Here is a 24,393-nt window from a genome sequence, read left to right on the forward strand (position 1 = left end):
GCATGCTGAATTGACGGAGCCAAATGTTCTTCTTTTTGGCCCTTTAATATTAATCTTTGCGCGATCTTGAAGTTCCAAATGAAAATGTTTGTGCGCGCGGGAGATTACGTCCAATAATTGATATCCGTGCGTATACGAGGGGTCCGCTTTCTTAACCTACCCATTCTCGGGTGGAGTATAGCTGGTCATTGCGGTAAATATCCGGATTACCCATGATCAACGTTAAAATGCATCTCCCAATCTGTGCTAGGACCTACTGTTAACTATATATAAATGCAAAAACAAAAAAAAAAGCGCTCAGACGACAATTTAACAATTTTTTAAGTCGCCCAGGCATCAACTCATCCGTACGAATGTTCGTTTCCATTTTTGTGCTACCTAACCAATGGCTTTCGTAACGTAACTTGCATACGTTTCCCAATTGTGTGGCTTGCGCCGCTATCAAATAACATCTGACTCGTATGCAGATGCTTGTATTCCTCGGCCTGTCCGGGGGGCGTTTCGCAGAAGTCCGAAGACTTATCTTTTTCGCTGGACCTGCTGCGGTACAAATACGATAACGTTTTAGCGCAAAGCCTCTTTGCCAGCCCATCCGTCCCATGCCAACGCAAATAAATAGTATCCACTACCACATAAATATAATATCACTCACTACGAAAAGTTACAGCTTATTATACGCACTGTTAATTGTTTTTCCCAAACAAAATTATCTCAATGGAAGAATTACAAACTACGTTACAACTACAAAAAACCTTAGTGTAAACCGATAAATGCGTTATTATCTAATTTAGCTAACTTAGCCGTATGCTAGTTATGGTGAAGCAATATACACGTAACTCCTATCTATGCGCAAAAACACAAAAAAAAAAATCAACTGAACAATTAATATCAGCACCAAATTAACCACCGCAAAACATGGAATATGCACGAAAAAGTCCATCTACCCAGTCGAATAACAGACACAACTCCCCAAACCCCCCATAAAAAGAGGAGAACGAATTTCTCCAGTACTGCGTAACCAAATTTTTCTAACTTGCCCTTCATCTGTTCGCGACGACCGAAAAAGGCACACTGACGTTCAAGAATTTCAAGACTTTCACCAAGCTTGCGAGCCTGAATGTTTAAGGTCGTGCTGACTTCAGCGTTAAGTTGATCTGTGGCAGAAATGGCAAAATCAAATCGGGCACGGAAATTAGTTGACAGCGTACTAGTCAGTTCGTCAGTTCTGGTCGATAATGATAAAAGAAGTTGGCGACTGTTCACGAGAGTATTGTTTTGAAAATTTTGAGTTGCCAAGACCAAAGACTTGCACACCGCCTTGATCGTGCGCCGGTCATCACTGTTTTGTTCATCGCGCTCTTTTCCACCGATGGTTTTAAGCGCTTCATCGTACTTGTAGTGTAAAATGCTGGATCTAAGACCATGCTCGAAAAACTGAGCCTCGAGATATCTCAACTCACGTACAAGCTCTGCAAAATCAGTCAACCGATTAATCTCATTCTTTAAACTACTGGTCGTACTCGGTAGCCCACTTTCAGACGCCGATTGATCTTTTAATGGCTTGAAAGTAACTTGAGACAGCTGTACATCAGAAAACCCGTAACTATACTCACTGATGTTATCTTTTTCTTGTCGGTGTTTTTTTGAACGGTGCGAGGGAGCATGCTTGGAACCTGTTGCACCGATAATCGGAACAGAAAGCAGCCCAGTTGCAGATACTGGTGATAATAACGGCGTGGTGTTTGATAATCCCTTAAAAAAACGGGTTGGCGATGAATTTCGTGACTTAGATGGCGATGATGCGCGAGAAGGAGATGATGAACGAGTTTGAGATCGTGAGGTTCGCTTATGCAACGAAAGCAAGCGAGAAGAGCTAGCGGAGGCAGTTTCGTTAGGCTCGGAACTATCAGATTCCTCGTCGCTTTCCAAATCTGAAAGTGCACCGGAATCAGAACTGAATTCAGAACCTAAACCAGAATAACTTCTGAAAGATTCAGTAGAATTAGACAACGACGTGCTCGACATCGACCTTGATGAATTATTTGGTGACCTGTCGGGTTGACGATGTGACTTTATCTTTAATCTGCTCGTACTGGACTGAAATTTCTTTGCTCCGTTGTCACCCTTTCGTGAATACACACTCTCCTTTTCCTCATCGTCAATAATTTCGTCCATATCATCTGAATGATTATCTGCATCATTACCAAACCATTTTTTCCTATTTTTCCGTTGTAATCGACGCAGTCTATGATTCTCTAATTCACGAGATATGCCTTTACGAAAATAGTAATCTGGCATGTGTAAACCTTTTGATAAATGCTCCTTATCATGATCAGATATGTGCTTTTTATTAATCTTTGACTTTATCTCTTCGCCACCATGTCTTACTTCAGCAGTTGATGTTGTAACGTCAGCAGTCCCATAAAGAGGCAACCCATTTCGATCAATCATCAACTGACGATTTCGTTCGCGCCAGCCCCAGTCAGCAAACATTTCATTCACATCGACTTCCCATATAATTTTATTCGCCGGATTTTGCTTTGCCACTGTTGAAGCAGGAGGTATGGTTGACAACTCAAGTATTTCGACATGTTGCTTCAGTCGAGCTCGAACATATCTATCACGAATGACCTGTAACGGATTGTATACTCCATCCACTCCGGCGCGATGATAACTTGTATTGCTAGACAAATTATTTACTCGTTGCGCTTGTGTCATGTAAACAGCGTGCAACTCAAACCATGCCTTTGTTCGTAAAATGCGGCGCTTTGAGATTGCCGAAAGTGAAATCATGTCTCGGCCATTGTTAGCCACAATATCTGTAAATTGGTTAGTAAATAATCAATCTAAACCGCTCATATACGCACAATCTTCTCCTCTTCGAGCCTGGCTCACTTTTTTCTTGCCGATAGTTACATCTGCGGCTCTAGAGTCACGGAGATGCACTAAAAGATTGGCAATCCTGGCAACATCTTCATCCGACACGGGTACTGGTGAAGAACTCTGCCTTAAGCGTGGTTGATCACCATACAAAAATGATTGTGGACTGCTATATCGAGAACTTTTCGGTATGGAATCTTCGTTTGCGTGTTTGTCAATAGAAGTAGTCGGAGAGTGTGTCGTCAACTGACTCTGTCTTGAGCTTCTTGAACTTTGCTGAGAAGTAGCTGATCGCTGGTGTTCAATAGACAAACCTTTTGCATTTCTTAACGACGCCACTGATGAAAACAGAGAAGTACCAGTGTGGTGCTCATGAGTTGAAGAAACAATAGGTTTTTTGCCTTTTGCCAGTGATTTAATCGAACTAAGAATTTGCTCGGCTTGGTGCGGATAAGCTTCGTCACGTTTCAATTGTTGCTTTGCAGCAGCAGGTTGCGTTGAGCTCATTGCCGCGAGATGCACGGCGTCTGTTCAAGAGCAAACACTCGTCAAACACTAAGACTCCTAATGTCTTCAAGTAATATAGATGCCTGTGTTGTTATATAGCGGGATATCCGTTATGAAATCCCCACGCCATTTATTTAAAGCGAGGCAATTTATCGGCATAATATAGTATTGAAAACAAGCGAAATATCCGCGATTTGAGCACCAAAACAAGATCACAGCACTGTCACAGGTACGGTTAAAAATTGCTACAAAACAGTGCGATACTGCAAGTGATGAGATAGATAGCTTTTGGCTTACAATTTTATTTTAAATTAATTCTATCCAAGAATCCTTATACGTATCAACATTCTATAGAATAACCAAATATTCATTAATAACCAATGCGAAATGAAAAAAAAACTCCATCAAACACCGAAAAAGTTCCATGTAAATCTAAAACAGTACAAAAGCGTGATATAATGTCTTGATTAATGATTTTTTTAAAATAATTTAACGAACACCGTAGGGCTGGGCTTCAACCGGAGCATACACAAATTCCTTTTCAGTTCTTCTTGAGGAATATCTCGTGGAACCGCAAAAAATAGAAAATAGCCACATTATCGCAGCGACGATTGCAGCGACTGCAGACGCCCAAGTCAACACAATCATGTTGTAGTTCACTTGAGAAGTAATACCGAAGAAACTAACGTTGTCCTGGAATGCATTTCTGAGAACAATAGAAAAGCCAGTAGCCAAACCAGAAGAAGCAATGATGAGAGCAGCCGCGATTAGACCAAAAATCATGGTGCAGCAAGAACCACCTCTGGAATGAAACGCAAAAAAACCGGAAATAAACTCGAAAACGAAAAAAATTGCTGAAGCACAGTAGAGAACGACGATAGCATTACCAATCTTCTTGGCAGTGTTGAGAGCGTCTGACACGTTAGAAGGAAGGTTGCTAATTACAACATCGAGTTGGTCCTCAATAATTGAAATGGGATTGAAAGCAAACAATCCCTTAGACTTCGTGCAAGACGTAACATTATAGACGTTATCTGAGATAGTTCCCTGGCAGTAGTTCCATATGCCGGCTTGGTAAAAGTCTGGGAGAGCGTTGTCGCTAATGGCGTAACTCTGGCCATCCACTTCGATTTTGAGGTCACTGATGTTGACTCTCAAAAAGTAGAGCTTTGAAAGAATACCATTCGCAGTAAGATTTCCAAGAAGAACAAAAATGACCAGCACAAGGGCTGCAACTGTAAACTGTACAAGGTCATGTTAAAGATAAAAAACATAAATGCAGGTATTAAAAACACGTACTGTGAATGGGAATGTAATGATAAGACAATTTCTTCCGGCCGCCATTTTTTTAAAGATATATTTTATGTAATATTTAATAACTAGTGAAATTAATCGAATTGAAATGCTATGAAGTATATAACCCAGGAACAAAGGAATGTGAGTTGTTTATGTATTATTACAGAAGTTTGGCTGCTGCCATTGCGAACCAGCCACCTTGCTATTTTTAACCAGGGCATTGCGTATATACTGGCGGGGCTTAGCTCGGGGCATAGCTCGGGGCTCGGCGCGCTAATACGTAATTCATTTGTGGCTGCACCGCCCCTGATGTGGCGATGCGCAAAGTTTGCTCTGATGAATAAGAGCTGATCTAAGAAAGACGAGCAGCACAAACGCTACTACAGTTATCACTTTATGCACACATGACTTATTGACTAACAAGGAAGTTTTTAGTCCCTTCTGTGAAGAGCATGTGAACGAAATCCAATCCCCACATTCGAATATTTCGTTCCGAACTTGGCCCACCTCGGCTCACGTATTATACAGTGTGGCCGACAAATGTCGAATGTATATATTTCCAACTTCTTCTCCTGTAGCACTTGCAATTCACACTTCGTATAATCATCTATAGCATCTACGATTATGAGCTTTACCACAGAAGTATGAGATACTGCATACGTAATTACGTAATTACGTACTTGCGTGCTTCCTTACTTGCGTACTTACTTACTTGCGTACTTACTTACTTGCGTACTTACTTACTTGCGTACTTACGTACTTACGTACTTGATTAGAATTTTATCATTTGCTAAATTATTGCCATCTAGGACGTTGCAAAACACAACTCAGAGGAATCCCTTTGGGTTGTTATTGATAATGGGGTCTACGATCTTTCTTCATTTCAGAACGAGCATCCGGGCGGAAAAAAAATCTTGAAAAGGGTAGCCGGAAAGGATGCATCTAAGCAGTTTTGGAAATATCACAATGCAGGCATACTAAAAAAATATCAATCTAAATTGCAAATTGGCTCAATCGGAACTGGTGAACCCGCGCCTATTGTTCCAGATTTTACTCAAGAATCATCTGGATTATCCATTGTCAAGTCTTCATATGAACATCAGCCAAGGTTTTTTGATTCTTATGGCGACTTAGTACCTTTTGCCGATCCAAACTGGTATCAAGGCTATGCAACTACGTACTACAATGAATCACACGTTGCTTTGAGAAAAGAAGTACGCGACTGGGTAGAGGCAGAGATCGAGCCTTTTGTAGATGAATGGGAAGAAAAAAAGACAGTTCCTGAAGGAATCTATAAGGAAATGGGACTGCGCGGTTATCTTGCTGGCGCTCTTGGTGTTAATTATCCAGTGGAGTATACTGATATTAGGCCAAAGAGTGTTCTTCCTGAACAATGGGATCATTTTCATGAATATATTCTTACCGATGAACTTGCTAGGGCTGGCTCAGGAGGCTTGATTTGGAACCTGCTAGGTGGATATGGCATTGGTGCACCTCCTGTCATCAAGTTCTGCAAAGAAGACGTCAAGAAACGCGTACTGCCGGGTCTTATTTCCGGCGACAAGCGCATTTGTCTTTGCATCACCGAACCAGACGCTGGTTCCGATGTTGCCAACATCACATGCGTTGCAAAGAAGACCGATGATGGCAAACATTATATTGTGAATGGCGAAAAAAAGTGGATCACCAATGGAATTTATGCAGACTATTTCACTGTTGCTACCAGAACAGGAGGTGATGGTATGGGTGGAATTTCTCTTCTTCTAATTGAGAAAACAATGCCAGGTGTTTCCGTTCGGAGAATGGACTGTTCTGGAATGTGGAGCTCTGGAACTACATATGTTACGTTTGAGGACGTAAAGGTTCCTGTCGATAATATAATTGGCAAGGTAAACCAAGGTTTTAAGGTCATCATGACAAACTTTAATCACGAACGTCTTGGAATTATAATTCAAGCAAACAGATTTTCCCGTGTTTGCTATGAAGAAGCAATGAAGTACGCGCACAAGCGCAAGACGTTTGGGAAACTATTGATTGATCACCCAGTGATTAGGGCTAAGCTTGCAAACATGGCCATCAGGGTTGAAGCTGTTTCAAATTGGCTTGAAAATATCATTTTCCAATGTCAGTCATTCTCTGAACAGGAAGCAATGTACAGATTGGGGGGTGCAATTGCTGGATTGAAAGCTCTTTCCACTCAGACTTTTGAGTATTGTGCCCGTGAAGCTTCACAAATATTTGGTGGCCTTGCATACTCTAGAGGTGGACAAGGTGGTAAAGTTGAAAGGCTTTACCGAGAAGTCAGGGCTTATGCTATTCCTGGTGGCTCGGAAGAAATTATGCTCGATCTGGCGGTCCGGCAATCCTTGCGTGTTCATCAGGCTCTAGGTTCAAAGTTGTAATATTTGTGGTTGGGGAGTTTAGGTATTTCGGAAATATGAATGAATGTAAACTATTTGCTCAATTAATATTCAATTTGGTCCAAACCCTTCAACGTAGTTAAATGACGTCACATCTAGTTACCCTGCGAAAAGAAACTCAATTTATGCCAGATAAACTACATCAATTGTCCTTGGGTTTCAGGAACAAATAATCAACAAAAACATTTTATACAGAGTAAATTGAATGGCTAAATGTCATGTCTCGGTCTTTATCTTATTTGCCGACTGAAATAAACCAAGTCGGCAATCAGCATCAATCTTATTCTCATTATGCAAATAATTATCGGTTCACGTCATTTAGATTGTCACACGCGACCCCGGATCATATTCATGCCACGTCAAGAACGGTTTTGATTGGCCCGATTCCATCAGAATGGCTCAGGCGTCATCAGAAGTTGTGGCTTGCTAGAGTATCGAGGGTTGGTGATGCTGAATTTAAGGCTGCGTGGTCGTCGACCTTTCCGGATTCAGAAATTCCTGTGCCATCTGCTCGTAGTTCTGTGCCGATCACAATTAGAAGGGATCCTGGCACAGTTGCGAGCAGTAAAGCCGCCGTGAGATTGGCATCTTCGGTTGGGAAACCCGGCACTGCCAGTCTGAGGTCGACAAGAAGATTGAGTTTTAGTGCGCAATCTGACACAGCATCTAAAAAACATGACAAGGTCACCATCCAAAGCGGCAGGACTACAAACTCAAAAAAACTTGAACCATCGCCATTTCGATCTATTGCTGGACCTTCAAGGGGGTCTTCCAATTATCAGGATCCAGAATCACAATCTTTACTTTCAGTAGATTCGTCTGCTATTGCGAGGCCAATAGAACAACAGCCAACTCCCTTTACCAGATACAATGGCGAGAACCAATATGTTGATATGAGTCATTCATATTCTCGCGGCCGTAATGTTAACCGATTTGGTAGTGATGCTGGTTCCGTTTTTCAAAGTCTCGTATTTGCTCCATCAAGCGTGGCTTCGACCCAGTCCTTTGCAACGGCACGTGGGTCTTCAGCTGTGCCTTCATTAGATATATCGTATAGGGATAGATCTTTGTCTCCGACATCATCTCGACGATCTTTTTCGCAAGGAAGTGACACTTCTACGATTCGACCTGTCTATACTGTTCCTATACGAGCTGTTTCTTCAGTATCTATTGATACGCCGGATACTAACAATGACGTGCTTGGCATTATTCCTCAGTTTCACTTTGCTGAACCAAATGCGGCTCGATTAAGTCTTGCAACATTACTTGAACAAGATGATCAAAATAGGCAAAAACAAGATTACAATTCTTCTGCTAGGCAGCGTCTGAAAAATAGGCGTCATGGCAACGACACCGATTCGAATAGTCACGGAAGTCATGATTCAGAAGATGAATCAATTCGTAATCTTGATTTTAATTTTTTGCCAGAAATGCAATCTCATGAGCAAGACGAAAGAACTCGTGTTCGAAATTCTTTGGATGACACCGTCGGATTTGATGTGACTAATACAGAAGGACTCGAAAAGGGTCAAGTGGTGAAGATAGATCGCATGCTTATAGGCATAAAGTCTGCAAATGTTCCGAACCTGCCTTCTGATTTTAACGATGGAACTCATGTTCATATGAATGTTCTTGAAAAGGCTAGAGAATATATTGCTGTTGTCAGGTATACAGGAGATTCAGCTATTCCTTTTTTAATGCAATTATACAAATGCTTGGTAAGCTATCATTGGGAAAGTAGTATTCGTTCTTGTGTTTGCTAATGGATCAGACTGTGCCGTTTGTCGCTTTGGAAAAAACACCAGTATCACTGTCACATACAATTTTACTTGATCGTGCATCTGTAAACATGAATTTATTTTCATCGCTTGATAAGTCATTAGTTTTATGGCAGACGGATTCAGTAGGAAAAAAAGTTTTAGAGAAAACCAAGGTTTTCATAATGCGATTAAGGAATGCATCATTGAGTTTAGAATGGTATGGATTTTTAAGAAGCATGCTTGGTGCAAAGCCTTCTAGAGACTTAATCATTCAGGTGCCAGAATTGGAAGCCACTGTAAAGATTGTAATCCCGCTAAGCAGTGATTACAGTATTCAGAGTCATACCACAGAAATCCCAGGGGATTTAGGTGAAAATCGTGAAGAAGAACATTCTGTGAAAATTTTGGATTATATAATTGGTACGGCATTAAATATCCTGGATCGCATTCCAGAATATAAAGATACGATCAAATATTGGCGTGAAAGTCATACAGTTGGCTTGGCCATTCGTCGTTATGACCGTATCGAGTGGCTATATGATTTCAATGAAGAACATTTGTATGCCACTCGGTCGCTCCGAAATATTTATGGATTGGAACTGCGGCAAAAAGTGCATTACCCAACTAGGGCTCCAAATCCTACAAACAGCACAGCAACTCTGGTTGAACCGCCGTCAATTGAAGGCTTTCTTATTCGACTGACTCAGCATTCAGGAAATCAAACACATTTGGGCAGACTATTTTACAAGCAATTTTACTTTATGACTCATGATAATCTTCTCGTCTTTTGCAGTCCACATCACGCAAACCCTCCCGCGTTTGAGAAGCCATTCTCGCTTACTGATTCTTCTGGTAATAGAAAGTTTATACACGAGTTCACGCCATATCCTCTTAAAGATGACTCTATCGAGTGGCTTGATAACTCACGAATACGAGATGAACAAAAGTTGAGAGAATTAGATAATATTGCACTCTCAGAGGCATACCGGAAGTTATATCAGATGCTAACTTCAGCTGGTGTTATCAATATTTGTGACGTTACTGAAATCAGAAAGGTTGAGCGGAATGAGAACATTGATTCTGAGATTGGCGTCGGAGCAGGCCCGAACTTTAATAGAAATGGACCAAACGAAAGCTCGCAATATGAAGACGGAACTGTTAATGAGTTTGATGACGATCGTGTACTTGAACTCATTCTTCGATCCGGATTAGTTGTCCGATTGCAAGCATTTAATCGAATAACTCGGGATGAATGGATAGCACGGTTGGAGGCGCTTAAAGTTTATTGGAAGGCACGAATTGAAGCTGATGCCAAAGCGATGACTGCAGTTAAAGCGGATAATTTTGCTCAGTTGCATATCGATGACGAGACGGAATCTCAACTAGGCGAGTCGTTGTCTAAGTGGGAATCTTTACGTGGAATTGCCGATCCAAAAATTTATAATGTTTGTCCACTTGGATTTTGTCGCAGCATAACGGTAGGTCATTAGGAATTCACGATTTTAATTTTTATGTTAATATTTATTTATATAGATGAAAGGGTCATTGTTTTTCAAATTTAGAAAAGCTTCAACATTTCAACCGACTTATGTTATCATCTGTCATGGGCATCTTTTATTATTTGAAGATCATGTTCGTTCAGCAACAGGCACGGAAGTTCCTAAAATATATCACAAAAAACGAGAAGTAATTTCGCTGAAGGAATGTTATGTTTATTCGGGTATCTTAACAGAGCAAGATCTTTTAAGTCACGCAAATTCGTATGCTGTTGTTGGAGGAGCTCCAGGAATGTATACGCTTCCTCGACTTTATGCTGACGGAACAACTGCATCGGATGGCGAATATTCACGATGCTTTGTAATTTGGAGAGCAAGCAAGCAGGCATCGCTAGCCGGGAAAGATCTCCAAAAGACGTTTAAGTCACAACATAAGAAAAACACAGGAAATGGTACGTTTTACAGTGCGGATACCTTGGGAACAGCAGGCAGGGGGTTGATATTTATGGCGAGATCGAGGATGGAAAAAGAGTTATGGGTTTCGACTCTGATGCAGGAAGTTGGACGAATCCATGACGATAGCATCAAGTTTACTAGTTGATGCTTTGATAAAGAGCCTTTAAAAAACTAATTTTAAGATTTTATGTTGTTTTTGCAGGTCATGGTTGGTTTATGGTGCATTTTCTATATTTTTTTTTTTTTGGGGGGGGGGGTGTGGGTGTTAAGGAAATGCATGATCAGTTATCAACCCCGTTTGAATGATCACGAAATGATACAAAATGTAGTTTTGAATTTTGTAGAGTGAAATCAGTATCACTTTGTAGATTGTACTTTTCAATTGCGCATACAGAGATTATAAAAAAATAATTTACATTTGTAATTAGTAGTCATCATGTTGATCATATGTTTCAACAACTTTACAAAACAGCCAGTAGAAGAAGGTAGATAAATGTTGAAGGTTTCAGGCTTAGGGTGATGCTTTTTTCATTTATTCTTTTTTCCACGCATTTGTTGATATAAAATGATATCTTTATTTTGTTTGTCTATTTGTTCGTTTATTTATAAATTTTTGTGTTTATTGTTATTGTATCTGCTATTTTTTGTAAGCGCACTTCTAACAAACTATATCAGAAAACTTTCTCTTGATACCCCTGAGTCTCAAAAAGGTTTAGTGCATCGTAATTTTTTCTCCCAACGGAGGTGTCCAAGTCGACGTTCACATTTTTAATTTTTTTTTTTTTAAGGCGATATTGCTTGAGAGCAAAACAATAGTAATGGCTACGATATTACCACCAGCTTCGAAACGTGTGAGACGTGAAGCTCAACAACCTAGAGAAGTTAATCTCACGCCAGAAGATCTTCCGTCTGTTCAAGTGCAGTTTCGTGCTGCCGATTCCGGCCTGGTGCAAAATGGAATTCATCGTATTCCGGGAGCCTGCACGGTCGCACAACTTGAATTACTTCTTAATGGACTATTAGGAACCGTATGTTTTATTTTATTTTATTTTTGATTTTGATCTAACGGGCGCAGTCTGACGATCCGACTCCGTACTTGTTTTCAGTTGTTGGCGGGAAAGCTCCCATCTCAATAAGTTCAGATATATATACGGACGTTCTTAAACCTCAGCATCGGTCGACTGAAGATGTTTTGACGTTAGAATATGTTCCTCAAGCAATTTTTAAAGTCAAATCGGTATCACGATGTAGTGCGACTATGTCAGGTCATGGCGGTACGGTTCTTTCAATGGCGTTTTCACCCAAGACGGGCAGCAGGCTTGTGACCGGAAGCGGGGACGGTACTGCTCGAATTTGGGATACGGATACAGGAACCCCGATTGCGACTTTGAAAGGACATGAGCAGTCAGTTCTTTGCGTGGCATGGAGTCCCGATGCGGAAGTTTTGGCAACCGGAGGCATGGACGGCACGGTTCGCATTTGGGACCCTAATACTGGCAAGCAGTTGGGTCAGCCATTGAAAGGCCATAAGAAATTTGTCACGTCATTAACATTTGAACCTCTTCATCTTTCTAACGAAGAAAGAGGATTACGACTGGCGAGCGCGTCTAAGGACATGACGGTACTGGTTTGGGATGTCAGAACTAGGCTCATGTTGCAACCTCTTAGTGGGCATACTGCCAGCGTAACTTCAATTAGATGGGGTGGTCTCGGTGTTATATATACGGGCTCTCAGGATAAAACAATTAAATTATGGGACGCAAGAGGCGATAAAATTATTTTACTCAAGACGTTGAACGCCCATGCGCACTGGGTTAACTTTATTGCTCTAAGTACAGACTTTGTTCTTAAAACTGGTGGATTTGATCCATATTCTAAGGATGCCAAGAATGCTATAGATGGTAAGGACTCGTTGAAGCAAAAAGCACATGCAAGGTTTATTAAATCTGCGACACAGAATGGAGTTGTTACTGAGCGGGTCGTAACCGCTAGTGATGACATGACAATGTACATTTGGAATCCATTTCCGAACGGCACGATTGACCCAAACAGTGTGAACGCAAAACCTATTCAAAGAATGGTGGGTCATCAAAAGGCCATCAACCAAGTCGTGTTTTCAGCTGACGGCCGGTTATTGGCATCTTGCTCGTTTGATAATAGTATTAAATTATGGGACGGACAAACTGGTGCATTTCTGAATACATTGCGAGGTCATGTTGCTGCCGTATACATGGGCTCTTGGTCTGCAGATTCGAGATTATTAGCAACTTGTTCAAAAGATTGTACCGTAAAAGTGTGGGATATTCGACAAGGAAAATTGTACATGGATTTACCAGGTCACAAAGATGAGGTGTATAGTATTGAATGGAGTCATGACGGGAAAGTTGTCGCAAGTGGCGGCAGGGATAAGACCGTTAAACTTTGGAAGCATTAAAATGTATTATTTAAATCAGATTGGAATTTTTTTTTTTCATTGTCTTGATCGGATCGCAATGTATTCTGAACCAATTTATGTTTCCAGCAATACTCCTCAACTAAGCTATTTAAAGGTCATTTCTATTACGATGTTCGTCATTTTATGGCACAAATCTGTAAATGTTTTATCATAAACAATAAACTCCAATTCCATATCCAAAAAAAAAAAATCATGTAGATCTGTAAAAAAATTAAAAGCAAACAAAATGCAGAAATGCTCCTACATAACACAGCAATCTGTGATTCCCATTCCATAAACCGATTTCTCGACATTCCTTTTAACAAGAAGCCAATCAGCACGGCATTGGACAAACTCCAACAGGTCCTCTGCATTCACTATGCCTGCAAATTTCTGAACAACGTCTGTCATTACTATTCCTATTTCTCGAGATGATTTTGAATCAATAAGATAAAGTTGTGCAATTTCTCGCAGAGCAGCAAAGTACGGAAGTAACACCTTTTGTCGAAGATCTGTTTCAACAAACCGGTAGTAGTAATTCAAGTCTGATATTAATAACACCGCGCCACCATCAACCGCGATGGTTTGTTTTTTGATGTGCTTAGAAAGTGAGTTATACAGTCGCAAACCTACTTCTTGTAAAAAAACATCTAGCGTTGTCTTGTCCGTATTTCCATTCAATAATCGTGTATGCGACGATACCGTATCGACTACTTTAATAGCAGCGTCTGTAGGCCCAAGCCTCGAATCTATTACTTGAGAAGAAGTAACATATGTGTCGGCTTTGTTAACCCCGCTATGAACCGTATAATTGTTAATATTAAACTCGTTTCGTTTCTGTTGAGTGGCCAGAATATAATTCACTTGTTCAATCAAAACGTCAATCCCGCGATTTAGACCTAAAGCAACATGTTCATCCAGCATTTGTTCAAATTTCCGTTTTTCCTTGAACGCTGGGCTTAAAAAGTCTGTTCGATCAACGAACCGACGGCCGACTAATTCTTTCTCATAAAACACATCAACCATTTGCTGAATTAGATCTCCCACATTAACAAGTTCTAAAAAAGTCACAAGTGGCTCTACTTCTTTTGGACGTTCAGTTTTTTCATTCTCGGCATTGTCAACACTTGTTGCTGGCGCAGTGGGTGGTCGATATTCAGTCAAATGTTGTAAAGCTTTGTCAAATCCGTGTTCGATATGACGAAAACCTAATGACTCCAATAAGGAAACAAATATCAATTGACACTGTTCTTTCGCTTCGTCACCAGTTTGTCCTTCAAAAAGTGAAAACAAAGCTGTTCTTTCAATACTTTCCCGGGCTGCTTGTATCAAATTAAGAGCTACCTCAAGAGAGAAAAGTGTTCTAATAGAATCTAACCGAGAATTTAAAATAGCTGCACTGGCAGCAAGTTCTGATGCGGGAAGAACATCTTTTTGATTGTAATTGCCAATAGTTGTGATAGACTGTTTTTCAGAGATATCGTCGCGTACTGATGAAGAAGCCTTTGACGAGCTGGAGGTAATATGAAGGCCGGGATTGCCGATAGCAACCACAGGAAGCAATATAACCTTTTTAAATGAAGTCAAAAAATCAAATCGCTCGTCTCCAGTGCTATCTTTTGATGACGTGGAATCTTTATACTTGTTCCGCAACTTTGTTTCAGTCTCTAATTCTTGCTTGGCTGCTCTTTTCTCGAACGTATTGACCTCGTATTCGCATTTTTGTTTAAACTTATCAATCTCTTCTTGCAAATAAATATCGACGTGTTGCTCGTACGCTCGGTCTACTACTTCATGAACCTCAGAATGGAAAACTCGTAATCGTTTTCGTTCTTCTTTTTCATCCTCGGCATGATCATCAACAAGCAAATCATAAGTAAATCTCAACAGTGCTTCATATGTTCCTGCAACAGTTTGAAGATAGACATCAGCATTTCCACATCCATGTGCAATTTCAACTAAAGAAGTTGTGTACTCTCCAAGCAAATCCTCCACGACACGATCTATTACTGCGGTCAGTGCATGTTTAGCAATCTTAATATTTTCAGCAAAAACTTTTTGAATAACGGTTTCTTCATTTGATACAGCTTTGGATAACAATTCTAAAAATTTCTTTACTGGAGTCAAATCGACTTTAACCGTCCCAGTCTTGTCATCTCCCCTGAAACATGCGCCTGCACTAGGGAGGCTAATTGATGAGAATATAGGTGCATGCTGAACATATGTTTGTATTGCCGTGTTCCCCCCATTCAGTAAAATGAGCACGTTGGAATACCTTCTAGCTTTCCCTTCAAAGTCATCGTCCTCTAGACCAGTCTCTAGCTCCTTTAATGCGGCATTTTCAAATATTCCTATGATGCCTAGAAGTCTTTGTCTTCTTTCAGATGATTCTGAATCCAAAGTAGCAAAAGAAAATAAATTAAGCGTGTTCAAAATTTGTGCCTGTTCTTCTGGAGATCGGTAGAGTTTGAATACGTTCGGGTCATTGCGAACTGCAGATGGTGGATCAGTGAGATCTTGGTACAATGGCCCGAGTAACTTGTAAACCCTCGAAAATTCCAACCTTGCATATCCAGGAAATGAATGCACCGTAGACAACACATTAAGCGGGGTTATTTTCCCTGAAATCAAAACATTAGCATGATAATAAAACATATAGTAGGAAACTGTGACTCACTTCCTTGGAGGTCATGAATTATAATCTCCTTGGCATTTTTCCTCCTTTCTTCATTGATCTTATATTCAGAAGCAATGTTACTGTCCCATATTCTTATTTGCCGTAATAATATGATCCAATTGGCATCGTCATACACGATCTGGCGAAACGCTCTGCAAACTAAAGCACATGATGCAAATTTTTTAACGGGCAAGTAAGACAAAATCTGACCGTATAATACTGGAGAAAGAATCAATTTTTGACATTCGGGAGAGCTAGGAAAAATTGGAGGAACGGATGATGGAGTCAGTCTTCGTGGCCGAGAACGGGTGGATGGACGGTCTGTGGCTGATGGCTCTAAAGATGATTTGACCGGCATTGCCCGCCCCACTAAATTAAAAGAACAATCTATTGCACTGTGACTTTTGATAGCCGGTAAAGACGGTATGGATCTGGAGTTGGTGGAGTTTTAATAACACTGACGACTCGCGTTGGCTTTGGCCGGCAATCTTGTTCCCAGCTGGAGTCGACTGACAACCTTTCTTGCTACACACAACAAATCCACTATTTGCACCAGCAAATTTACAAATTTACAACACAGAAATACGTAACATATCAAACTGTCAACTCTAATTTGTAACATGTATACAGTGTGTACACTAAATGTCTATACTACTCCTTCCAAAACCGAACCCATGGCAATGTATGACAAAAAAAAAAAAAAAAATTAAACATAAATAAAAAATGAAAAATGTATGTATGTATGTATGTATAAAAAACCACCCGATAATAAATAAGAAATGAAAACACACCAGCAGCATCAAAACATGATTAGAAAAAGAGAAATTTTTGAAAATGAATTGGATTGAAAAATCATGAAACCTTGAACACTAGTAAATGAAAAACATATTTTTTGCAAATAATTAAGTCAATGCATTTACTTCTTGATAGATTGTTGAGCTAATTGCTGGGGTCCTGTTTCCTTTTCAAAAGCATCGTATGAGATCTTGATAGAGGCAATTGACTTGAGACCGATGCCGAGTATGAAGATAAGAATAAGAGAAGCAATAATTGACATGAAGATACCAGGCGTGAAAAACTGGTATCTGGTGAAAAGGGAACCATCAGTACGAGCTCCCTCTGGAATCTCTGTTGGAAAAGCAGACCCGGTAGGGTAGCCATAGACGCCAGTTGGGTAAGCATCAGTAGTGTTGGTAGGAACGGCGTTTGAAGCAGCAGTTCCCCTCTTTGCAAAAGGACGGGAGATAGGAGTAGAAGCAAAAATGACAGCATAATTCTCAGTGCGAACGAGAGACATCACGGAATACAGGAATGCGTCATTATCAGCAAGAGTGGCGGCACGAGTGTAGTCAACTGGAAGAACAGGGAACTCAAGACGAATAACTTTAGTACCATCATTTGTGGGAAGAGAGAACGCATCTGACGCCGCATCAATAACAACTGTATCAGCACCATAAGTATCAACAATGTGCTTCTCCAGACTCTCAATATCGAAAGATCCATGAGCATTGCGAACTGCGTAAGCGGTCTCAGCCTGGTCAAAAAGTTTGCGGAGATTAGGCGTGGTGCGTTCAGCAGAGACGGCAGAAAAGTCAGACGCATGAAGACCAGGTTGGTTTACAACGACATACACATCGGCCTGATGTCCTAATACAAGTTTGCGAGCCAAGTCTTCAAAATGCCCGGAAGATGTGATCGAAGCACCCGAGATATGTTCATGAACTGCAGGGACCCTACATAAATAATTAGAAAACTTATATATCATCAAATACGGTCGAGCCGTCCACTAAGTCGTGTTGCAGTTTATGTCAACCATGCACTTTTTTCCTTCAATTGATAAGACCTTGCATAGACAACACATTATTCACACAGAATAATGATCATGTCCTTCGGACTTCATCAATTGTCCAAGATGAAATGACTAACAGTTTTCGACATTCCCCCCATATTCACATATTACATGTATCAACATTGCTGCAGACGACTCAACCCGTTGATACTGAAAAAAACATACTTCTTCGACGAGAGGAGCATCAACGGCGAAGTATCCTCAAAAGCCGAAACAGCCGAAAGTGAAGCCACAAGAGCCAACACTACACCTTTAAAAGAATTTGAGAACCGCATGACGAAAATTGATTGCGTTGAAGCGACGTAATTACAATGTGGTGTTGAAGAAGAGCAGACAACAACTCACTCAGTGCAGGCGGCGGAGTGTGAGCTCCCTTTGCTTTTCATGACGATTGGCGGGCAAATTTTACACTAATTCAGATTAGGTTAGCCCCAACATAAATACTGAATATTGTGAGCATTACGGTATAAAACACAACTTTGCGTAAACTATATGTAGGTGACAGAATTGGTCATCGTCAGATAACGTGCTGAACTGGGGGTGACACAAAATGACCATATTTTTATGGCTCGTTGTTGCAAAACAACGTCACGTTTATGTCGTTGATTTGCCGTTCTATACTAATAACCAAATATATGTGTATCCTTTGGCGTGGGGGAACCATACAACCAGGAAGCTGGTCAAGCAAAGAATATGAATGATAGCCAGAGTTTGGCTGATGGAGGGGATGGTAGGAATTTTAAGCGAATTTATGATTTATAGTGCTAACATGCGCAAGCAGTTTTTGCTAGTGCCTCCAGCCCGCGCAAGAGATCAAGGAGCTTGTCATCAAGTCCCGGCTCCAAAAGAAGTAAGGTTTCGCCGTCACGATCTGGTTCTCCTGATTCGGTACAAGAATCTTCAATAGGCGTAGATGATTTAAATCTTATTTATGGAAGCACATCTAAAAGTGAAAATCAGGTCGAAGATGACGTGAATGGAGCTGACAGACAATTGAGTCCCAATGCGGCAGATGTGGAAGAAGGCGAAATTGAAGAGCATCCAAAGCAGAACAAGGCTGATGATGAGGATGGTGATTATAATGATGGTGATGGCGCTGACAATGATGATGACGATGATGACGATGACGATGACGACGGCGATGGTAATGGCGATGATAAAGAAGAGGGTGAAATAGGCCGGGAGTCCATATCCCGGTCTTCAGAGCCTCAAAACACTAAAGTTGAAGTAACATCTTCAGTCCTTTTAAGACCAACACGACTTTCTGTTACATCAGTTCCTACTCCATCAAGATTTGTCAAACCCGGACCTGGCCGAAAACGTAGGGGTCTAGTTCCAATGACTCCCAGTCATAACAGGCCTATTGGTATTATTTATCGAGGTCAAGGCAGGAGGGGTGCACCACAGTCTCACTCTATACCGGAGCATACAACAGATAAGCTAAATGACACTAGAGATGAGTATATTATTGCAGAAATTGACGCCATGGGGGAAACTAAAATTGATGCGGATGGGAATTTATTGGGTGGCCGCATATATCGAATGCGTACTTTTGTTCTTCCAGACCATGGATCAAAAGTTTTTATGCTGGCGACCGAGTGCGCCAAAGAACTTAGCTACAGAGACTCATACCTGTTATACAACAAAAATAAATCACTCTACAAGCTTATTGCATCACAGTCGGACAAAGAGACATTGATTGAATTAGGACATCTTCCTTATGCGTATCGATCGCGACAAATAGCTTTGGTTTCTGCTCGAAGCATGTTCCGTCAGTTTGGTAGTCTTGTTATTGAAGATGGACGTCGTGTTCGAGATGACTATTTTGAAAAAAGAGCAATTGAGGATGGGTTTACTGAAAATGACTTTGCAATTGAGAAGCGTCCAATTGTATCATTGGCCACACTAAATCAGCACAATCAAAATTCTTCACCGTCGGCATATGGTCAGGAATCTGTTTCTTCTGCATTGGCCGATCACAGGTCTCTTAATAGTATTAACTCAAAGGTTGATTCAGCAGATCAGATAATTTATGGCACTAGAGCGCATATGAATAGCAGATTTACTGACGTATCTGTCGATCAGGTTACGCGTCTTTTTACGTTGTCTTCCGAAAATCCAACTGATTATGAGGATGAGTCAATTAAAAACGAAGCTCCAAGTACAAAGACGATAAAACATAAAGTCGCAACTAGGGCAAGTGCAGATTCACTTGTTGAAGCAGCAGCATCTGCAATTGATTTTAATGCATTTTTAAGCCGGAAGAGAGTTGCTCGTAATAAATATTGGAAAACTTTTTGGACCCCTAAAAAAGATTCAGATAAGAGTAAAGCTGATGAAGATACTGGGACAACGGAAAATAAGGGCGATGAAAGTGAAATTACTGTAGTTATTTCTTCGACGCTGAAGCAAGAAGAAATTACAGTATGATGGAAAGGTATAATACATACTGGAACGCTTTTAGGATTGTTTAGTCAGCAGTCGTGTGTATTTTATTTTCATTGGGGTTTTGTTCGGTCTGTGACATATTATTTGTATTAAAAAAGTGTACGATATTTGGTAAATGTTATAAATATATTAAAAAGTATAATATATATCTGTGAGAATATTGGACTATTCTAGGGTATAACGTTTGTATCAACTGTGTACAGTTACTACCGTCCAATTAGAGGGTACAATTTATTCTGCGTGGATTAGGGATTATACTTGTATTATCGTATGTTTCTACGTATATTTTTCTAATTATCGTTGTATCATAAGAATAAGTGAATAATAATAATATATTGAAAAGTACTCTTTTAACTCTAAAAGGTATCAATACTTGAAAGTAACATAAGATATACGAATGGCAACCTCCAATATTTCTCATTATCTATTCCAAGAGAACAAGGTAATACAGGGCAATCATTATGAATTGATTCGTCAAATTGTTGGAAATATTGCTAGTTCCGCTTAATGTATTACTAGTTGTTCCGCTTAATGTATAACAAACTAGTAACTAGAAGTTATTACGAGATATATAAAAGTTTGTTATTGTAACCGACGTATTTAAGTTTATACCACTTCAGGCAAACTGTTCCGCAACGCATATAATTATGATTTTTTCCAGGGGTTTATCAAATTACTCCACGTGCAGACTCATTCATACCAGGTTGATAACAAAATCTATAAAAGAAACCTCACCTTCCTACGCTTACAAAAACTGGTCAACCTACATATATATAATTCTTTTGGTTTTTAAAAAAAAACATTATTTGTAATGACTGAAGTTGTTATTCGGCCCATCAAAGAATCCGATAAGAAGGCCTGGCTGAACCTCTGGCAACAGTATCTGACTTTCTATGAGTCAACACTCGATGACGAAGTTACAGAGACAACATGGAAAAGATTTTTCGATTTTACAGAAACGGTATATGCTGCAGTTGCAGAAGCTGCTGATAAGACCGTTATTGGATTTGTTACTTGGGTTACCCACCGATCTACCTGGGCGATTGAAAACTACATATATCTTCACGACTTATTTGTAGATCCCTCAGCTCGACTGAAGGGTGTTGGCCGGCAGCTTATTGAATACGTTTATAAAATTGGAGAAGATACAAAAGCTGATAGGGTATACTGGCAGACGCAGGTGCACAATCACCGAGCTCAGCTTCTTTATACATCAGTTGGAAAACGTGACGGTTTCGTTGTATATCGCTGGCCCAAGTCATAATTTTATAAGGAAGCCTCAATAACATAATTACGGCTGATAAATGTTTTTAATCGGTATCCTAATAATTAAAATACACCACTATTATACATATAAAACACCCACCCATTCCCTAAAAAATTAACCAAACAATTTAATATAATACACCGACACCATAAACCGAAGATATTTTTTAAAAAAAAAAAATTATGCCTCTTGTTCGAAAGACGCAAAAGATTCCCTTGTCGGCGATTTAGTCCGAGAACTTGCATGTGGAATTGGACCCAGTGACGTTAACATAGGAGGGAACCCCATAGACCTGATTTTTTTTGTAGGACCAGGCGCGCTAGAAGGACCACTTGTTATTAATGACGGAATTGGGGCAGTGTGAGTATTTAATTTGCCACCAGAAAAGCTTAAACCATCGGGCCGAAGAGCTGGGATATAAGCTGGCGGCTTTGGTGCTTTTGGTAAAAAATGCGACGGAAGCATTGGATAGCTTGGTATTTTCGTGGACTGTTCTTGAATGTTTGCCAAATTAGGTCGTATTACTGATGACAATGCTGTCTGATCTCTAATTTCTCCGTCAAAATTTGCATTTTCGATCTCTACCTGCAGTTTCATTTCATTGTAGCTAGGTCCTTCACGATGTTCTTCATTAGCTCCTTCATTATGCTTTTCATGAAACTTTGGACGAGATTCGTCTTGGGGTTCTTTAACAGTATCAACAGTTTCTTTCTGAATCGCAATTTGATTCTGTTCATCAACTCGTTGATTACGGGCTGACTCTTCTTGATCATTTGCTTGACTAACTCCTGAAATAATACTGCTGAGCGCAGTAGAAACAGCTTCCATGAGAACTGACTCATCAATTCCAGATCCTAAATCTATGCCTTCAAGCGCAGATGCAGCTGCCGCTGCCGCCGCCGCTGCGACCACTCCAGAAGAATCTGAGGCAGTATTGGTATTTTCCACCACAGGATTATGAGATTCAGAAGGCTTTGAATTTTCATCCGATTCATTTTCGACCGGTTTTTCTGAATTGGAAGAAATGTGTTGTTGCAGCAATGAGGCAAGCTCGTCTTGAAGCATGGCTAAAAGCTCTGCAGGAATTCCCTCAATACCGTCATCTCCAGAATTTCTTGATTTTTGCTGGAGCCGTTTCAATCTTTTCTGCCGCCTTCTACTAAATTCTTGATCGATCCATTGCATTTTTTGCTGCAAATTCTCTTTTCCAAAAATGATATCGGCACGCCGCATAACCCTTCCTCTAAGATCATTATCTTTGTCTTAATAAAAATTAGTAACACTTAAAAAAAAAAGGGGTCAGGGTCATAACTATGTACAAACTTACTGCGTTCTTCATTGAGTTCGCGCCACCGTTGTTTGCGAAGACGATTATCTAGCTTTAACCGCAATTTTTCCTCTTCAGTTTGTGGAATAGGCCGTTTTCTTTTCCGCCGTGAAAGATCTTCAGACAAGTCTTCATCGACTTCTCCCTCAAGAATAGAGTTGAGGGCTGTAGTGACAGCTTGAAGAAGTGTAGCTGGATCTATATTTGTCGCGGCCTGTAACTGAGCAACTGCTGCCACTGGATCTGTTAAATCGACACCCATAAGCAACTCTGCCAGGTTGATGTTTCCTAAAGGATTTACTTCTTCATCATCAGCTTGTGCGGTATCTTGAGTAGAAATATGTGGCTGAATATTTTGTCCCTGATTTTCATCAGGAAGCACAGCAACAGGTATACCTTGATCATCTGGTAACCCTCCATCCTGTAAATCAATTGCAAGCCGCCGGTCTATAGGAATATATATATCAGAATCAACAAGTTCTGACGTTATAGTCTGGTGAAGCTCCGATTGTTCAATATGTTCTTGTTCCTGTTCCTGTTCTTGTTCTTGTTCTAATTCTTGTTCATGTTCATGTTCATGTTCATGTTCTTGTTCTTCTTCATGTTCTTCTTCATGTGCGTGTGCGTGTTCTTGTTCAAGTTCTTGTACACCGTGTGCTACAGCGTCAAGCAAATGATCATGCCCTCCGCTTTCCACTTCTGCTACGTGCTGTACAACAACTTCTTGTAGCGCTTCTGAGTCAATATTCGAAAAACTTATACCGAAATCCTGCTCTGTAGGAGCTGCCGCTTGGAGCTTTTCGATGGCTTCTTGAAGCTGCTCATGTTCCTGTTCCAGTTGCTCAGTAGGCGCTGGCTCGAGTTCTATTTCCTGCTCAGTCAATTGATGACCTATATCATGTTCTTCTTCAGCACTTTGTAACACCGCACTAAGTGCAGTTTGTAAGTCAAATTCTCCGCTATTGTCATCGCCAGCAGCAGATATTATTGCAGTTAATAACTCCTGCATTTGCATCATATCAGCACCTTGCAAAGTACTAGCGTCAATTCCCAAAGCTACAGCAACTTGTTGAGCAAGATCATCTTGAGAAACATCAACTTCGTCAGAAGTACTGACAGGAGATCCCACATGCTCAGTCGAATTATTTATGAACTGAGGAAAATGAGATTCTGAAGCATTCGGGTCAGGGTTAAGGTATTGCTCCTGTATGGCCTCGTGAGAGACTATACTTTCATCGCCCGGTAAATTAGATTGCTCGTTTCTATCGCCATCCATGACCAAGTTGCTTTCCTAACAACAACGTGGGCAAATAACCCGTGTTTCGATAAGCAAGCTTTGCCGCAATCGGTGCGGCTTTAATCACCGGGGTAAGGGTTTTTCCCGATATATTTTTGATAAATTGGGTTAGGCCTAGCTCACTATTCAACCTTGAAGTTTTTGAAAAAAAATGGATTGAAAAACTGGGAAAATGGGACTGCTTTGTGACTGCGATGGCGGAGAGAAAATTTTTAGGGCATATATATAGGGCTCTCCAATAACCCTAATAAATGCGCCGCATTTTCCACGGCTTCGTCC

General features: G+C 40.5%; 10 protein-coding genes across 10 annotated transcripts; 5 read left to right on the forward strand and 5 right to left on the reverse strand.

Annotated features, from left to right (window-relative positions):
• Window positions 1–760: 760 nt before the first annotated feature.
• V1514DRAFT_323653 (uncharacterized protein) lies at window positions 761–3,646 on the reverse strand. Its single transcript, XM_066926288.1, has 2 exons — window positions 2,868–3,646; window positions 761–2,819 (listed from the first exon to the last, which is right to left on the reverse strand). Exons 1-2 carry the CDS (start codon window positions 3,385–3,387, stop codon window positions 889–891), a joined length of 2,451 nt encoding a protein of 816 aa, XP_066786260.1. The 5' UTR covers window positions 3,388–3,646; the 3' UTR covers window positions 761–888.
• Window positions 3,647–3,673: 27 nt separating this feature from the next.
• V1514DRAFT_323654 (actin cortical patch SUR7/pH-response regulator pali) lies at window positions 3,674–4,852 on the reverse strand. Its single transcript, XM_066926289.1, has 2 exons — window positions 4,687–4,852; window positions 3,674–4,629 (listed from the first exon to the last, which is right to left on the reverse strand). Exons 1-2 carry the CDS (start codon window positions 4,729–4,731, stop codon window positions 3,877–3,879), a joined length of 798 nt encoding a protein of 265 aa, XP_066786261.1. The 5' UTR covers window positions 4,732–4,852; the 3' UTR covers window positions 3,674–3,876.
• A 289-nt stretch (window positions 4,853–5,141) lies between these two features.
• V1514DRAFT_323657 (acyl-CoA dehydrogenase/oxidase) lies at window positions 5,142–7,151 on the forward strand. Its single transcript, XM_066926290.1, has 2 exons — window positions 5,142–5,325; window positions 5,493–7,151. The coding sequence occupies exons 1-2, from the start codon at window positions 5,308–5,310 to the stop codon at window positions 7,083–7,085; spliced, it is 1,611 nt and encodes a 536-aa protein (XP_066786262.1). The 5' UTR covers window positions 5,142–5,307; the 3' UTR covers window positions 7,086–7,151.
• Window positions 7,152–7,265: 114 nt separating this feature from the next.
• Window positions 7,266–11,072, forward strand: V1514DRAFT_300826 (Pleckstrin homology domain-containing protein). The gene is made up of 3 exons (XM_066925536.1): window positions 7,266–8,821; window positions 8,875–10,341; window positions 10,397–11,072. Exons 1-3 carry the CDS (start codon window positions 7,322–7,324, stop codon window positions 10,958–10,960), a joined length of 3,531 nt encoding a protein of 1,176 aa, XP_066786263.1. The 5' UTR covers window positions 7,266–7,321; the 3' UTR covers window positions 10,961–11,072.
• Window positions 11,073–11,607: 535 nt separating this feature from the next.
• V1514DRAFT_323660 (Quino protein amine dehydrogenase) lies at window positions 11,608–13,459 on the forward strand. The gene is made up of 2 exons (XM_066926291.1): window positions 11,608–11,843; window positions 11,891–13,459. Exons 1-2 carry the CDS (start codon window positions 11,634–11,636, stop codon window positions 13,247–13,249), a joined length of 1,569 nt encoding a protein of 522 aa, XP_066786264.1. The 5' UTR covers window positions 11,608–11,633; the 3' UTR covers window positions 13,250–13,459.
• Window positions 13,338–16,563, reverse strand: V1514DRAFT_8813 (exocyst complex component Sec10-like protein). The gene is made up of 2 exons (XM_066930171.1): window positions 15,927–16,563; window positions 13,338–15,870 (listed from the first exon to the last, which is right to left on the reverse strand). The coding sequence occupies exons 1-2, from the start codon at window positions 16,282–16,284 to the stop codon at window positions 13,511–13,513; spliced, it is 2,718 nt and encodes a 905-aa protein (XP_066786265.1). The 5' UTR covers window positions 16,285–16,563; the 3' UTR covers window positions 13,338–13,510.
• Window positions 16,564–16,565: 2 nt separating this feature from the next.
• On the reverse strand, window positions 16,566–18,105 carry V1514DRAFT_323662 (BIG/ATPase V1 complex, subunit S1). The gene has a single exon (XM_066926292.1). It carries the CDS (start codon window positions 17,689–17,691, stop codon window positions 16,843–16,845), a length of 849 nt encoding a protein of 282 aa, XP_066786266.1. The 5' UTR covers window positions 17,692–18,105; the 3' UTR covers window positions 16,566–16,842.
• A 295-nt stretch (window positions 18,106–18,400) lies between these two features.
• Window positions 18,401–20,356, forward strand: V1514DRAFT_300836 (chromatin remodelling complex Rsc7/Swp82 subunit-domain-containing protein). Its single transcript, XM_066925537.1, has 2 exons — window positions 18,401–18,505; window positions 18,557–20,356. The coding sequence occupies exons 1-2, from the start codon at window positions 18,469–18,471 to the stop codon at window positions 20,203–20,205; spliced, it is 1,686 nt and encodes a 561-aa protein (XP_066786267.1). The 5' UTR covers window positions 18,401–18,468; the 3' UTR covers window positions 20,206–20,356.
• Window positions 20,357–20,561: 205 nt separating this feature from the next.
• V1514DRAFT_323664 (acyl-CoA N-acyltransferase) lies at window positions 20,562–21,574 on the forward strand. Its single transcript, XM_066926293.1, has one exon. It carries the CDS (start codon window positions 21,035–21,037, stop codon window positions 21,485–21,487), a length of 453 nt encoding a protein of 150 aa, XP_066786268.1. The 5' UTR covers window positions 20,562–21,034; the 3' UTR covers window positions 21,488–21,574.
• On the reverse strand, window positions 21,515–24,300 carry V1514DRAFT_323666 (uncharacterized protein). Its single transcript, XM_066926294.1, has 2 exons — window positions 22,818–24,300; window positions 21,515–22,752 (listed from the first exon to the last, which is right to left on the reverse strand). Exons 1-2 carry the CDS (start codon window positions 24,091–24,093, stop codon window positions 21,671–21,673), a joined length of 2,358 nt encoding a protein of 785 aa, XP_066786269.1. The 5' UTR covers window positions 24,094–24,300; the 3' UTR covers window positions 21,515–21,670.
• Window positions 24,301–24,393: the final 93 nt, after the last annotated feature.

Source organism: Lipomyces japonicus (assembly GCF_038497905.1).
Source record: "Lipomyces japonicus strain CBS 7319 unplaced genomic scaffold V1514scaffold_1, whole genome shotgun sequence".
NCBI classification, from domain to species: domain Eukaryota; kingdom Fungi; phylum Ascomycota; class Lipomycetes; order Lipomycetales; family Lipomycetaceae; genus Lipomyces; species Lipomyces japonicus.

Excerpts from the sequence above, each read along its gene's own strand:
- V1514DRAFT_323653 (XM_066926288.1), bottom strand. The coding sequence starts at position 3,387 with ATGAGCTCAACGCAACCTGCTGCTGCAAAGCAACAATTGAAACGTGAC. Across the intron at positions 2,820-2,867 it reads GGCTCGAAGAGGAGAAGATT|ATATTGTGGCTAACAATGGC; the intron begins GTGCGTATATGA and ends ACCAATTTACAG.
- V1514DRAFT_323654 (XM_066926289.1), bottom strand. The coding sequence starts at position 4,731 with ATGGCGGCCGGAAGAAATTGTCTTATCATTACATTCCCATTCACA. Across the intron at positions 4,630-4,686 it reads TCATTACATTCCCATTCACA|TTTACAGTTGCAGCCCTTGT; the intron begins GTACGTGTTTTT and ends GACCTTGTACAG.
- V1514DRAFT_300826 (XM_066925536.1), top strand. The coding sequence starts at position 7,322 with ATGTCTCGGTCTTTATCTTATTTGCCGACTGAAATAAACCAAGTCGGC. Across the intron at positions 8,822-8,874 it reads TGCAATTATACAAATGCTTG|ACTGTGCCGTTTGTCGCTTT; the intron begins GTAAGCTATCAT and ends CTAATGGATCAG. Across the intron at positions 10,342-10,396 it reads GATTTTGTCGCAGCATAACG|ATGAAAGGGTCATTGTTTTT; the intron begins GTAGGTCATTAG and ends TTATTTATATAG.
- V1514DRAFT_323660 (XM_066926291.1), top strand. The coding sequence starts at position 11,634 with ATGGCTACGATATTACCACCAGCTTCGAAACGTGTGAGACGTGAAGCT. Across the intron at positions 11,844-11,890 it reads TTAATGGACTATTAGGAACC|TCTGACGATCCGACTCCGTA; the intron begins GTATGTTTTATT and ends TAACGGGCGCAG.
- V1514DRAFT_8813 (XM_066930171.1), bottom strand. The coding sequence starts at position 16,284 with ATGCCGGTCAAATCATCTTTAGAGCCATCAGCCACAGACCGTCCATCC. Across the intron at positions 15,871-15,926 it reads AATTCATGACCTCCAAGGAA|GGAAAATAACCCCGCTTAAT; the intron begins GTGAGTCACAGT and ends TTTTGATTTCAG.
- V1514DRAFT_323662 (XM_066926292.1), bottom strand. The coding sequence starts at position 17,691 with ATGATATATAAGTTTTCTAATTATTTATGTAGGGTCCCTGCAGTTCAT.
- V1514DRAFT_300836 (XM_066925537.1), top strand. The coding sequence starts at position 18,469 with ATGAATGATAGCCAGAGTTTGGCTGATGGAGGGGATG. Across the intron at positions 18,506-18,556 it reads TTTGGCTGATGGAGGGGATG|TTTTTGCTAGTGCCTCCAGC; the intron begins GTAGGAATTTTA and ends ATGCGCAAGCAG.
- V1514DRAFT_323664 (XM_066926293.1), top strand. The coding sequence starts at position 21,035 with ATGACTGAAGTTGTTATTCGGCCCATCAAAGAATCCGATAAGAAGGCC.
- V1514DRAFT_323666 (XM_066926294.1), bottom strand. The coding sequence starts at position 24,093 with ATGGATGGCGATAGAAACGAGCAATCTAATTTACCGGGCGATGAAAGT. Across the intron at positions 22,753-22,817 it reads CGAACTCAATGAAGAACGCA|ACAAAGATAATGATCTTAGA; the intron begins GTAAGTTTGTAC and ends ATTTTTATTAAG.